We start from the raw sequence: 16178 nt of genomic DNA, 5'->3' as shown, positions 1-16178 counted from the left end.
TACAGCTGATGAAGATACAGGTCAACATTACTCCACTATTTTCAAACATAGAAGAGCATTACTCTCCATTGCCTGCAGATCTCAACACTCATCTCTGCATGAGAGACAAGGTTCGAAGGTAGGTGAGCATGTCAAGTGCCCTCCTTGTGTGGGCATTCAAAACAAAAGCAGCAGTAGTAAAGCCCATTTTTACAGTGTGTTGTGTGGATAATCCTTGTGTGAGGACCATAAACATGATGTGAATGTAGGAATGTGTGGGACTTCAGAAGGGGGCAGTTGAATATGGGTAAGGTATAAACCATTTTTGCCTAAAAGAAGGGGAAAAGTATCTGACAAGTTTTTAAAAATGACTCAAAATCCTCTGTAAGTGAAAAGGAATTTAAATAATTGTTGCTTTTTTTGTGTGCAGCGTTAATTCAGTTAACTCTTCCCATCTGTCTACGCCCACATGCGCCTTTTTTTTCATAATGAAAATCACAATGGCTGCTCCCTGATTAATTAAGCACTAATTTCTAGAAGATTAAAGCCCTTACAATTAGCCATTGAAAAGAAGGCTCTATATTAAAATACATGTATTCATTAATAAGTCACTTAAACTGGACATGGGAATAAATCAATAAATAAAACATATAAGATTGTAAATATGAGTTTTGGTGTGTACTCACACTTGCGCATACTGCATGACAAAATATGTTTGGATGCTGAGTAAAGAAAGAAAACCCCAGATTTACACTTTTTACACATTATATTTGCATGTGCTATTATGGACTGGATTTCCCTCATGATATAGTTTATGAAAGCAGAGGTTGTTGTGTATTTGAGATAAAAATTTATGTGCGAAAAAATGCCTACCTTTAGGTAGGAAAGGCAGTCAGAGAAATCTCAGTTAATTTATTCCTTTTAATGTTTTGTATGTTCTGTTTGAACGAGAAGCAAAGGTTGAATTGTAAAAAAGATAAACAAATGCTCTCAAGCATTTTCCCACAGGGTCAGCACAGTTCACACAAATGCTTTTAAATTTCCAAGCAATGAAATATGAATTATTCTTCACAGCCACATGGAAATCAACACCAGCGGGGAGTATATCTGCCAAAGCATGCACCGCTGTGTTTGTGTGTGTTTGTGTGTGCGTGTCTTTACCACACGGGTAACACCCCACCCAAACCCCAAAGAAGATGAAACAAACGTGGTAATCAGTCTCTCAAGTATAAACTTGAAAAGTTGCTGATATACAGTTTTTTAAGTCCGCATAAACATCCAGTGCAGAGCGCAATCACACCGGGGGTTCAAACTTGAAAAGAGGAATAAGAAAATTCTTCCACATATCCACCAAAATCACACGCTCATTCCTCAAACTGTTATTGGGAACTGAATGTAACCAAACATCTAATCCATTAAACTGTGCATACCAACAGAATCAACACGTTGCACCTGATCAGTCATTATCAGCCATAACATGAAAAGCATAAAGCATAATTGGTGGCATTTCAAAGGCAGACTTTCCCTGCATAGACCATACAGAGACCATATAAAGACAGATGAAATGAAAATTTTGTTTCAGATTGATGCCGCAGTAGTTGATTTCACAGTCTTTTGAATAACAATTAAATACTTCCATAAGAATACAATTTGGCAAGCAGTTGTGTTAACTCTCAGCTGCATGAGGCACAATTAGAAATAAATCCTTTAACATTCAACTTCCTTTTCTGATCATGCCATATATTGTCCTAGCTTAGATATAAAAGGTTTGATATCAAACTCTTGCTGACATTATGAAGTTCATGCTCTCAATACAGAGAGTTGAGGTACACATATATTTGAACAGCTATTGTCTCCTGAAACGACAAGAGAGGAGAAGAAAATGTTTTTGCTGCAGTTTTGGAGATCTGTCTTTAGCATGGGCGTGCTAGAGGAAACATGCATCTGTACATGATCAATATTCAGTTGAATGCCTCTTGCATAGATCTGACACATCTGTCATTTTACCAGCACATTCATGACTGAGATGTGTCCCCTTGTAGTCACTTTATATAAGCTTGCCACAACAAGTCTGCCAATGCTTTTCGTCCCATTGAAGAAAGTTATGAGCACTGTTGAGCAGATGAAAAATAATTCGAGGGTAAATTTACAATTTGGGCATCATGATAGAACACAGCCAAATGATTGGAAAGTGGCAAATGTCCACACAGGGAACAGAAATGCAAAGACAGTATTTCCACTATGTAGAATACAACGCAACACATAATAATAAAAAACACAAAAAAAGGGGAGAACAACCAAAGGGGATGCCTTTTGCAGCCCAACAGAATCAGCAGAAATCCCTGCATTTTAATTTTAAACACGCAGAGAACAATCTCACTGCTGCTGGACATTATTTCACTCATATTTGCTGGATGTAGAGATGACAGAGGTAGGGATTTGATGTGTGTCTACTAGTTTCTTTTTGTATTTGAGCATTTAATCTATTCTGTACATGCTTAAGCATAATAAGCCCAATAGCCCAATTCTATACATTTGTTAATCAACACATTGATGACTGGATTAGTTAGAAACAAATTGTGTCAAGCTGAGAACAAGCTTTTAAACTGTGAATTGTTCACTTATCCAAGAACTTGCAAATAATACATAACACTTTCGGAAGACACATTGTACTGAGTGCAGCGATTAAATGGCTACACCTGAACGACAAAATAGTCCAACAGGCTGATGAAGATGACGGTGGATATCGGAAGCAGAAAGAGATTTTTAGGATACCCCATTAACACTTCACTCTGCTCAGCCAGTGTAAGGGCACAGGCTGAGGATAGGAGCTATAATTTGGGTAATTTTGCTCTGCTTTTCTCCCCTTTCTTAATGACGATAATTATCTGTGGAAAACATCTGTAGATGTGTTGTCTCCTTCCTCACTCCCCTCTTTCTTTGTCTGATCAATGTCTTTTCCTCACATCTATGTCTTAATCACCCATGTGCCTTTTATTCCTTCTTCTCCTCCAATCTTTTAATCTCACACTACCCTTTGTCTGTGACTCATTGTCTTTTCTCCTAAATTAGCATTTCCTTCCATCTATTTCTATCAGTCTCTCAGAATTATTAAGTCTAACATTTAAACATGATATCCTGATCTACTCCTGTTGGCGATTAAAGCATCTAAAAACCCAATGAATAAAAATCTGTTATGGATTTGATCACATTTCACATGCCATGATCCACCGTGGTCCCCGAAAGATAGTTATTGCTTCTGAAACCTTTTTCTTCAGTTTTAAACTCCCCTCTTAGCACATTGAAGTGTTTCTATTCACATTTGGAGTAGGGCGGAATGAGAAAACTGCCTGAAACTCTTACTCACCCCAGTGGTTTTTCCAGTCGACTGGCTGGTGATCCAACAATCTCCCCAAGAGTACAGAACACCTGACCCAAAAAGTCCTGGAGGGAAGGAGGGAGGGAACATTGAAAAGAAGAAAGAAGGCCAGGGTAGTAGATTTTAAGCAGAAAGGCAACAAATCAGTCAGACAAAAAAAATAACTTCCACTATTCTACTTTCACTTGAATCTGTGCAAATGCAAAATTCAAGCATCAATTTCTTCCAAAAAATCTTGTTCAGTCATGCATATCCACATGGGCAAATCAGACTTAATCATTTGGCTTGTGCATCAACAATTTTGTCTTGCTGTACATCGTACTTTGGTGTGACATCCTGTTTTAAATACTAAAAGGCTTTAGAGGAGATTATGCAGGTAAATTACATTTCTTCCTGCGCTTGGCAGATAACTGTACCTTTTAGGCTGGTGTGAAAAATTCACTTTCTGCTTCACAAACTCAAATCAAATCCAGTTTTGGTGCGAAAATATAAAGGATGAAGTCAAATGCCACCACGATGCAGGAAAGATTATACTAAATCTTTTTAGTATGTTTCTTAGGATAACAAAATGCATGAATTAATGTGGGCTGTATCATGAGATTCTGTTGCTCACCATTAACAAATGACCAAGTCTCTATGACTTTATGTGATTCGTTGACACCTAATAGATCATGAGCGTATTTTTATTTTTTTAATTTTTTTAATGTAGTGCCATATAGTGTAGTTTCTTGCAAGTGATGTCACTGTTTCTGGAATGCATCCCAATAAGGCACTTTAACCCAAAACCATAGTATTTTCATGAAACCTAACTCAGTAATTTAGTTGCCAATACATAACACGGCAACACACAAAAAGAAAGGATAAAAACGGTTGTTTGAAAATCCAGTCAGGCTTCCTGAATCGAAGTTAGACACTAATTATTCTCAATGCACCAAACACTGACGTTGTTAGTCATTCTTAGACATCACCTGACAAGATGCAGCTGTAAATCAGATGTAAAATATGCTAAAAGGGCTCCTAGTTAATTAAAATATGACAGCAAGAAATTCTGACGGAGTGTCAGTTTGTGATGTCTTGGGATGACGGATTTATTGTCAATGAACCAGCACTAAATTATTCAAAACAAGTTAGAAACACTAACAATGTGCCTGTAATTTGCTAAAAACATTGGAATTTTTTACCAAATTAGGGGAATAATCCAGCAATCAGGGTTTATCAAAGTATAACATTCACTGTTATCAGACACTGAACTTGCATATCTGTCTGATCTATACCACATTCCAACACAAAACAAGTTTTATACTGTCAAAATAATTTAGCTCAACTTGCAGAAATACCATAGCCTAAAACCGACATTTGGATATTTTACTCGCCAATGACAAAATCCTTGCTGCACACGAAGGCATACATGCAAACCGAGGGACAGGATCACACAGACTCCCCAGACTCCTGATTATGCCTCATATCTCATTGCCTGTATCCACTTTTTTTCTTTCCTCAGGAAACAGGTTTTGTTTTTTTTCCAGAATTTTCCTAACAAACGTAAATGGGAATGATGCACCATCATGGACAACCACGTCAATATAGAGCCATGATTTTCTTTTTTCCCTCCATGAGTTTGCAGGACCTTATTGCTCCCCCGTCACTATTTTGTCCTTCTCAGAATTAATCCACGGTTTGACCACAACCCACCTGTTGAATACTGCTGCTGCTTTAATGAATTAAAGAGGATAACAGGCAAATGGGAAAAGATGGAGTAATTCAAAACACCATGAACAGTGATAAGAAGCATTATTATGAACAATGCGGGGCACAGCAAAGACTTCTCTGAGAAAGAGTGACAGTTTCAGTTACAATCCTATATTTCTTAGGACAGTCTCTCAGTGTCACTCATTATTGATCTGTCAATTAGATCAATATTTTGACAGGGCTGGCAAAGAATCTCGGATTGTATTTGTCTTTAGCATTTAATTACGAGGCAGTCCAAACCAGAGGTCCTTAATTTTGGCTTTAGCAGACAAGGCCTGCTTAATAATTCATCAGGCAGAACAGGTCATGTATTTCAGAGAGTCCCTTCTTTGTTTTGCCTTCTGTTTCCACTGCATGGAAAATCTCAACATAGTTGTTTACAAAACCGCTGAAAAGCATAATGACTAAACATTTTGCCCACTGTAGAGCTCTCTCAGACAACAACAGCAATTTGGAGCTGCTCAAACTGCTTGCTTTGACTTTCAGCTGTTTTATTCTAACGAGTGACACCATCTTTCCCTCTCAGAGGCGAATCGTTAATGTGAGGCAGTGGGCATGCAGTGTCAGTGTGAGAGATATGCAGGGACCTACATTGAGTTCTGCGGGCTTCCAGAAAAGTTGGGCGGCAGCAGCAACAACAATGACAGCAACAACAATAACAACAGAGCACATCATATACAAAGACACAACACTACCATATACCTAACACTCCTGGCGCTGTTCAAAGTGAGAGCAGAAAGACAGACATGCTGTGGCAGAACCAAAACCCAGAAGATGCCATGATTGAACTGAAGCAACTGATGGAAAAACGCAAACCCCCAATATCCAAATACTTCAAATAATCATCTGGAATGATTATTTTGGTTCCAAACTTTTGTCAATGCTTTTTGTCAAGATAGTTTCCCGGTTTAATGAATAAAAGTCAACATACGGGATCCAAGCTAAACAAAATAATACTGCACAATGTATTTGTAATATATCACTTACAATGGAAACTAACAGGTAAAAGCATTGCATTCTAAAAGTTTTTTCAATATGATTGTATGAAAAATTATTCCACAGTGCCTATCACTGCTCTGCCACTACAACTGAAAGGTGACAGTGGAAGGCTAACTAACTGATTGATTGCACATTTTCATAGTAATCAATATACCCAACTGAAAAAAATCTCAAACTAACTAGAGAGAAAAATAAACATTTGTATTCGGATGCTTAAGAAATAAAAGGGTTTTGCTTTATTCCATTGAAAAAAAAAAAAAACATGCTACAGGCAACACCCAATTCAATCGTGCAGAAAACATAAAACGTTAACCCTCCAACGTTAATTCAAGTCAAACTCCATCAAGTAATATTTGTTTTTTTCCCTTTTCAGAGTACTTCAAGCCAGCAATTCAAATTTTAGTCAAGAATGCATTCCATTTATCTGAGGTTCAAGGTAAAAAATGAGTATTCATTATGTATGCTCTCACATGTTTAGACAGGTCTGGGCTTTTGGAGTCCACATCATACCTGAAAGGGAAAGAAATAAAAGCAGAAAATCCATTTTTACTTGAAAAATAAAATATGAAACCCTATAGTTGTAACAGTTTGACTAATCCTCTTCAAGGAAAAAATTTAAATAAATCCAAATAAACTGGATGATTCGGGAGGAAAAGGGATGTACGCTCTGTATAGTACACCTTTTTTGGGGCTTTTTATCTGTTTATCTTTTTTTAATTTTAATTTCTTTAAAGGTTAAAGACACGCTGTCATAAACAAGCAAAAAAACAGTACAGTGATAACTGTGGGAAGGTATCATCTGAAATCCAATAAAAGCAGGTGAAAGAAAGATGACAAAATAAAAAACAGCAAGATCATATTTTAATATGCTCTATTGACAATCTGTGTGCGATAAGGTGGGAAGACATCATGCGAGAAAATAAAACAAATGTGACAGAGGGCGAGATCAAAAGAGTGTAGATCTGGGGAAGGGTTCAACAAGACCTTTTTCCCTGTGAGGTGGTCCTCGTCGGATTTGCATGTCAATGAAACGCAATGAAAGTGGGGGAAATGGAGCATATGCGATATACCAAGATTAAACATCTGACGAAACAATGGATCCCGTTCACCTCTTGAAACGATACAAATACAGAGTATTATTCTCAGTCAAAGCCCATATTCATGTTTTGTTGCTGTTGGTGATGGACCCCACCATCATCATTGTTTCTGCTTCTTGGACTGAATAGCAAGATCTAATTAGAGAAGTTGTTGCTGTTTCCAGAGCATGATGGAATGACTGAGAAGGAAATAAAGGTAGGCTGTGTCTTGGGTCATTCAGTTAAAAGAGGTTTAATGCTTGCGTGACTTTAAACTGAAATCAATTTCATCTACCAAACAGCAGCAAAAACTACAGCCAGAGCTGAAAAAATAAGGTCTTTTTTTTTTGGAATGCCATAACTTTCAGAAAAAAATTTAGATGGACGTAAAATCCCAGATGACAGGCAAAAAAAAAAGGTAATGACAGTGATCAAAATAAAGACGGTGGCCTTACTGTTAAGCCCTACCATCCTAGTTACTGTAGACAAGTGCGTCCTGCTTTTCCTTCTGCCAAGGCGTGTAAGTTTTGTTTTGTCTTGTCTAACAAAAGCAGTTGAGCTGTAGACAAGTTGACTGATATCATGGGACAATACTTGTCAAGAATATAATAGATGTATGGGTATCGGCATAAATGTGCATATACTACTAACAATATGTATGTATATTCTTGATGTTTAATGTCTCAAACTTTTATGTTTGAGGACAGAAAGCCTTATTAAGAGGTCTTTAGTACTGTAAGTGCACATTAGCTATGTGCATGTTATTATGGAAAAATACTGGGGCTACATCTACAAGTCCCAAGCGAAAGGGAATATAGAGTTTATTAGCTCAAATGTAACATTTGGATGGATTGTATTATCATAAAAAGTGCACTATTGATGTCATATTTCATTTTCAATGCATCAGTTTCACTTCATTTTCACAATCGCATCAAGAAAATACTACTGTTTCTTCAATCTACAGAAGCTGAGAGAGGCCATCATTCTCTTGTGATCTTGAGTAAATTATCTGATAATCTCGAAATACCACTGACGATGTGTTAATATGTTTTGTTTGTTTTGGTAAATAAACTTCCCTTCCTATCCCCTTTTCCCGATCTGCCTGAAGGGCAGATTGTGGCTGAAGTGGAGCAAATTTGGGTATTCTATATTCAATGCACACAGATGCAAGTGTCTGTGCTTAAGAGCAGATGTTTACTAACCTCAGCAGAAAAACAGAAGCAAGCAGAATTGCACATGCATGCTTTGACCTGATATTATAGATCCTCTCTGACAGTCATGACAGCGATGTCTATGCCCTGTTCTCTCTCGTTATATGGATATACTCGGATCTCGAGTGATCTAAATATCTTCCGAAGGACGCCGACTTTCACCAAACTGTTATCGTTGAGTAGATGAATGTATTTTAAAAAAAACGAACTTCTCCTTTAACTTGACCCAGTGGTTTAGGAGTTTGAATCTATTTGAACGTAAAGCAAAGCTGAAGTTTAAATCTAAAGAAGGTGAACTGCATCCTCTGAAAGTCAGGTATGTAACTATACCACCGAACCCCACTAGTGTTAAAAGGCACTGTTAAAACTCGTAATCGCTTATCTTGTGGCAGTTTCACCAAATGTTGTCAGAACATTTTCAGACTAAACTAAAGGCAGCGAAAATCAGCACAGAACAGGGAGAATGACGGAGAGAGGGCACTAGAGGTGATGATTCAAAATCACTCACAAGTCAAAGCGAAGGTTCTGCTTTTCTTCAAAAAAGTAGTCCAAGATGTACTTTCTTACAAAGTCTGGGTTTAGAGTGTTGTCTATCACCTCTGTTCGGCCAAACTGTGGAGGGCAAGACACAGATTTAGGTCAGGAGAGAAGAATGACGAAAGGAGAAGCAAGAAAACAAAACACATAAATAAACAAATACAATATCAAATACATATATAATAAACAAATACATAATGTTGTCTGCTTGCTCTTGAACCTTTCTCTGCATTTTTACTCTGCCTCAGACTGATTCACTTCCACGACTTAACATAAGCATAATTAATGGTTCTGATTTCATATGCTGCGGCTGTGCATAGGAAGTGGAGTGTGTTTCCCGGTTCCTTGATCCTTATCCCCATGCTCACATTAATTACAGCAGGATAACCAACTCATTAACCCCACATAGGGGGAGAGATAAAGTAAGGGATGAGGAAAAGGTGTATGCAGATAATCAAGACAGGCAGACTGAAAGAGAAAAAAGACAAGGAATTAAAACTGGATAAAATGTATGAAGAGCAGGCGTACGAAAAGGTTGGGGGGGGGGCAACAACTTTAAACAGAAGGGGAGGTGGGAGGATGGGAGTGGGAAAAGAGTAGGAAGAGAAGAGGAGGAGTAAAGCAGTGATTAAGGCTTTCTAATTAGTGAGATTCTCACTCCCAGAGTGCCAAGAAATATGCCGGAGAAAGACTCGCAAACACCCAGAAACGCCAAATGCATGAATTGTACAATAAGCAGATTAAGACTTTCAGATATAGGAAACAGTACATACATAAATCATTATCTCCCCATTGGATGTGTATTTAATCAAATACTCCTTCAAAAGAAAAACAGGTTTAATTCTTGAGGAGAATATATGGGATTGCACCTGAATGACGGCAGTTTGGTTGCTTAGGAATTAAATCAAACAGGGACACTTGCCAGGTGTGTGCAGGTGAGACAACTGACAGATTTTTATCCAATTAACCCTTTTCCCATTTTTATGTGTAATCAAGTGAACAATAATGCCTTTGACCATGCTGTATGCTAACATTTTTCCACATCCCAGCTGTTTCAGACTGTTGCTGTTGGCAGTTCCTCCACACATGAAACAAATGTTTTCAGGGGCAAACGGTGCGGCGCTAAGCACGGCTACTCAGTTTGAGTAAAATCAAGAGTGTTCATTATCAGTTTTCTGTATGTCACCAAGTTTTGGCCAATTAGATAAAAAGCAGCGGAGCACAACAGTGACCCTGGTGGCGTCATTGTGGCACGTATCTTCAAGTACAATCAAATATCTTCAAAATTGTTTGTTTTGTTTTGTTTGTACTGAACAACTTTGAACTCAATTACTTTTTCGACCATTTTTTCTCACGTTATTGAAGACAGGTTCTGTAGGATATAATAGTAAGAGAAGCAAATAGAGATCATTGTGCACTCGTGGCAACAAAATGACAACAAAAATTATACCAAATCATTCACTTCAGAATTGTTGAATACCTTATTCCAAGGCATATTAACTCAAGCACTGTATTCTTTATTCTTACATCAGCGAGGGAGAAAAGTAGAGGGAAAGGTTACTAATATTGAGTCTGTGCAGCACCTAGAATTTCCAAGAGACCCGGAGGTGTTGATGAGGCTGTGAGCACATGTTAGTAAAGAGGCGGGTGATGGCAAAGATGAGCTCCGTAATGCGATTTCCCCGCTGAGTGGAAGAGACAATACTGTGCCGCAGAGTTCATTAGATGCTTCTGGGCTGCTGGAGTTGGCTAATAAGAATCTGGCATGAATTCCCTGACCTGCACCCTCGATACTTTCACGCACATACATACACACAGCAGTTCGTACAGATACATTGTGCATGTGACGAACTGAACTCTTCCGTCAACAACTAGACTTATAGTGTCTGATATTGAAATGTGAACATGTCCCCAAAACTGAGTAACTGCAAGTGAGAGCAAGCATTCGTGAAGTCTCTAGCAAAGGAAAGGGATACCGAGATGAGAGGATAATCCTCTACTGTCTGTGATTTTTCTGTCCAAAACCTGACTGAGATTTCATTATCTTCTTCCCTGGAGCACACACAAAGCACGGCTGGGGATTAGTGCCATCCGAATGTCTTGTAGCTCTTTGGCCAGCACGGGTTGTTGGTTTCCACGCAACATGTTCAGTAGATGGTAACATGGTGCTATTATAATGAGCTTGGTGGTGTCTTGTGTTTTCACAGATAGAGGTAAATGACACTAAAGTGCATTAGTGTGAGACTGAGCTTTTTTCTGCTTTGGCCTTCAGTGAAAAGCACTGGGGTGTGTTTAACAATTTCCAAATGCCAGTGAAGAGAGAAACATATTAAAACACAAAGAGCAATGAGCAACTTCCCAGGAAAGACAGATTTAAAGGTATTAAGTCATTGAAAGGAGAAAATGCCAAATTACCACACGGAGCAACGCATTCCATACAAATCCAATGCATGTGAGTGTATCTGGCTTTATGGCAAAAGGAATCCCAGGGTTTGTTAGAGCTTTGAGCTAGAGAAAATCTTAACATATATACACACAGAGGCAGACCACACATATGAGGGATTGTCAGGGAAGTCATTCAGAATTAGCATGGGTACACACATTTGAAACTAAACTCGCTCAAATACCCTTGCACACGTATTAGGAATACTCTCTCACATGTGCAACTGAAACGCTCGTACACAAATGAGTAAGAAGCCCTGCAACTGAAAAAAAAAAACTACTGAAAAGCTTACACAGTGAAATTTTCACATGTACACAGATGAAATAATATTCCTCTCACATACAAATCCATTCATACCCTGAGGGGTTCTCATAAACACAAAAAAACATTTCTCTACAAATAATATTGAAATATTCTAAGAGAATTTCAGTATGAATATTGTACATATGTATGAAATGCAACATCTTGTGTGTATTTATCTAAAAATAGGGATTTTGAGTGATCTCTTCAATAAAACTACCAATCATTACTGCTGTTTGACTGCCATTAAAATCTACTTGGTCAAACCAGCTGCTCCCGAATTTTTGGTATGCATATATAGGATATAAATCTGAGACCATGGTCCTCGGCCGGAAAAGGGTGGAATGCCCTCTCCGGGTCGGGAATGAGATCCTTCCCCAAGTGGAGGAGTTTAAGTATCTCGGGGTCTTGTTCACAAGTGAGAGACGAATGGAGCAGGAGATTGACAGACGGATTGGTGCGGCGTCTGCAGTGATGCGGGCTCTGCACCGGCCCGTCGTGGTGAAGAAGGAGCTGAGCCAGAAGGCGAAGCTCTCGATTTACCGGTCAATCTATGTTCCTACCTTCACCTATGGTCACGAGCTGTGGGTAGTGACCGAGAGAACGAGATCGCGAATACAAGCGGCCGAAATGAGTTTTCTCTGCAGGGTGTCTGGGCTCTCCCTTAGAGATAGGGTGAGAAGCTCGGTCATCCGGGAGGGGCTCGGAGTAGAACCGCTGCTCCTCCGCATCGAGAGGAGTCAGATGAGGTGGCTCGGGCATCTGGTTAGGATGCCTCCTGGACGTCTCCCTGGTGAGGTGTTCCGGGCCCGTCCCACTGGGAGGAGGCCCCGGGGAAGACCCAGGACACGTTGGAGAGACTATGTCTCTCGGCTGGCCTGGGAACGCCTCGGGGTCCCCCCAGAAGAGCTGGAGGAAGTGGCTGGGGACAGGGACATCTGGGTTTCTCTGCTCAGGCTGCTGCCCCCGCGACCCGATCCCCGGACAAGCGGAAGATGATGGATGGATGGATGGATGGCATATATAGGATTAGAAAGTCATGACTTCTGATGCTGATCAATTTAAACGATATTATGTTGAATTGAGGAATATTCTTAACCTTTTAATATTCTGCTTAGCTGTTTTGGTAAAGAACATTTGAATCACTATATCTTATCAAGAAATTTGTAGAGTAAAACTGACTTCTACCTGTTTAAGTATGTAGACCATTACTCTCACTGGCGTGCCACAGACACTGATGTGTCATTGCTTTTTTCCTGCATGGCAAATTTATCACTTATTTACCTACACATGTACAATTGCTATGCCAAAGTATACTGTGTACATCTAACCCTTTGTTGCTGAGAACAGGGTCTGTTTTAGTTATATTTGCCAAAATATTGTTGTTGGTTTTTTTGGTATTTTTCATCTTGTTTTCATTTTTCATTTTGTGAGGGAGTAAATATTATTTTTAGCCATGGCCATGGCCACCACCTTCTTAAGTCTGGCCATCCCTTAACAAGAGATCAATTATCTGAAAAGATAACTTGTATGACATTGAACAAATAAATAGTCAAATGTGTCTAACACCAAGACTGGAGTTCAAATGAATGCGGCAGTTATAGACCATAAGACGGTGTCAGTGAAGTGGCTCAGTGAAAATTGTCAGCAGCAACGTAGGCTCTGTTCTGGACATTACCAATCGTGTTATCAACCATGTATTCAACTCGTGCATCAGTATCAGAAAATAACTTCCAAACAATAAAGAAGGTGCTGAATCCCACCACTCTGATGTTTAGTTACACTTCACGCTCCCTGAAAAAGTGGGTAATCGATAGCTCAAAACCTTAATACACCATCATTTACCATCAAAAGACACCCACATGAGAAGAATATAAAAGAGCAGGGGACCGGGGGATCTATGTGTGAGAAAGCAGATCATCCTCTCTGCTTAGTTCATCTCAAAAGAAATATTTCTCCCATCCATCTTTTGATGCAGCAGCACTGCATTCACCCTAGAAGAAAAGTGGCCTGTTTGTCAACAATGTTTGGTTAGAAGGCTCTATACACATTCTTTAAGGTGGGATCATAATATACACCAAACTATATGACATATGCTGTCATAATATGTGCAATATATGATATATATATAATACATAACATACCCTGGCCTGTCATGAACTAACCTGTAAAAGCATGCTCAGTGTGTACAGGAGAATGTTCTACTGAAACTCTGTGAGATTGAGGATTTCCCTCCCAAATGTTGCCATTATAGAATAGGTAATCGCCATAGCTACATGCAAAGTTGAGTCAAGCAATGACTGACTTTGTAATCTCATGAAAGAAAAAAGTAATAAGCATGTGTTTCATCAAAAACCACAGCTTGACTAGTATGCTACAAGGTCCTGTCAGAAAATGTTATTTAAAACTCTCTGATGAATCACCTGTTTGGCTTTGTTTATTCAGTCGTTAGTGTGCAATCTAGTTCACCAAACATGACTAGAAGCTGCATTCAACACCCACAACTTCTTGATAATCTGATTATAAATGCGACAGTTTATCTCCACGAGGAGACTGATTTAAATATTTCTTGGTGAAGCGGACAGTCGAGAACAATTTGACTTGGAAATAAACTTTTTTTTGTGATCAAATTTTTCTTTATTCGACTTGGAAATAAACTGAAGAGTTTTTGCTATTTTTCATGCCCTTCATTGGATAAACAGCCTGCTCTGCAATGTACCTATAAAAATAAGTGGGAAGTACGGTAAAGAATTTATGATACAAGGGCCTTTAAATATCTATAGTCTATGTGTTAATTATATACACACTACTTCAATAACATTTGAATGAAAGCACCCACACAGCCATCTGTGTGCGTGGGTGAACATAAGAACAGCAGATACGGGTAGCGTAACTGTATAAATAAATACTTATATATATATATATATAAATATTTATTTATACAGTTGGAATTTGGTTTTATATATATATATTTCAATAAATTCCACTATAATGTGAATTATTGAATTTCTACAATAGAAACCTTGTGTCTTTTCAGTAATTTTGTCAATTATGAGGGTTTAGACAGGGTTTAGTGGGAACATAACAAATTTATACTACATACAGACCATATATTTGTGTATTATAATTCAGCTAATAATCCTTTCTGGGAATTGATCAGTGGCACTCCCCCTTTTTTGTTAGTTAAAAAAAAGCTCATCCTCGTACATCAGTCATGGTTAATACCCAAAGTTTCTGTTGCCTCCACGGAGTCTGTGTTCTTGCACAATGAAAATATAATGCTCATTGTCAATTTTATCTTTTTTTCTAGGTTTCGAACAATCTTTCTCTGATGTAATCAAATTTGAAAATCCCCAATAATACCAATAAGATTTTAATTGACTCATTTACTATTTAACATAGTAATATAAATCCCACAAAGTGATCTGATAAAGAAAAAAAATGCCTGTGTCAATCTCTCAGTTTTAATTTACTGGCTCTTTACTCTCACCCCCGTTCAGTTGATTCCTTCTGAAAACATCAATTCTCAAAAGCAGGTCACAATTATACATCGTGTCTGTGTCACTGCAACAAAGTAGCACTATTCCAAATTTAGACTTGGTGTACTAGTCAGTATTTATGACAAAAGGGGGACTACTGACTAAAATAATCGACAGCCCCTAAGGGTTTGGGATGTAGGAAACATTCACTAAGAACAACACTGTGGCTTTATTTGCATTTCTAATAGGTTTTGGATAATAATGGACAGTAACAACATGAGAAGTACACAAAATTGCCTGCACACTTCACTAAATAGAGGTAATTTTCAGCTTCATTATCAGATTATCATTGACATGTGCCATATTTGATGATTCCTGACTCCTGACTGATGATTCCTAATTTAGTGGACGGTCAGCATCCACACAATCAAGTGATAATTCTGACATTATTTCCATTCCTTTATCTCTACTTGTGAAGGCAGAAATCTAGTAGTCCTGACTAAAGCTCTAATAATTAGTTTATTCGTGCACAATTTAAAATTGATTTGCTTTCTGGTAGATCAGAACTGAGTTTACCACTCCATCACCATAGCTGTTTTTGTTTTTTTTTAAATTTGGGGGGTTTTATGCCTTTAATGGATAGGACAATTTAGAGAGACAGGAAGCAAAGAGAGGGGGAACGACATGCAGCAAAGGGCTGTCTGGTGCAGGACTCGAACCGGGGCCAGCTGCAGTGAGGACTATAGCCTTTTGTACATGGGGCAACTGCTATACCCACTACGCCACAGACCACCCCAACATAGCTGTTTTTTGTTGATGATAGTAGCACAAACAATGGTCAGATGATAAGAGAGAAACTGTGGTTATGCTGAATACAAAACATACACCAAGCACGTTACAGTGAGAGTTAGATCAATCCCCCTCTAGTTTGCTGCTCAACATGATGATCATCCTATTGTGAGTCTTTTTCTTTATTACTCATTCTTCTTTTCTTTTAGTTTGAAGCATTCAATTAGGGAATGTTTT

At 38.5% G+C, this 16178-nt stretch overlaps 1 protein-coding gene across 3 annotated transcripts in view; it reads right to left on the bottom strand.

Moving 5' to 3' along the window:
• The window catches only part of cpne5b (copine Vb), a 126772-nt gene that overhangs the window by 84283 nt on the left and 26311 nt on the right, over positions 1-16178 (bottom strand). The window contains exons 5-8 of one of the 3 annotated variants that reach the window (XM_075460620.1): positions 8902-9005; positions 6577-6616; positions 5699-5713; positions 3347-3423 (exon numbers count right to left, since the gene is read on the bottom strand). In XM_075460620.1, coding sequence (XP_075316735.1) covers positions 3347-3423; positions 5699-5713; positions 6577-6616; positions 8902-9005 — 236 coding nt within the window. Of the gene's footprint in view, positions 1-3346; positions 3424-5050; positions 5119-5698; positions 5714-6576; positions 6617-8901; positions 9006-16178 lie in introns of those variants that run through there. The other 2 variants (XM_075460621.1, XM_075460622.1) reach the window with 2 other exon arrangements.

The sequence above is a fragment of the Odontesthes bonariensis genome, chromosome 3 (assembly GCF_027942865.1).
Source record: "Odontesthes bonariensis isolate fOdoBon6 chromosome 3, fOdoBon6.hap1, whole genome shotgun sequence".
Lineage (NCBI taxonomy): Eukaryota > Metazoa > Chordata > Actinopteri > Atheriniformes > Atherinopsidae > Odontesthes > Odontesthes bonariensis.
This window is presented reverse-complemented; position numbering and strand designations above follow the sequence as displayed.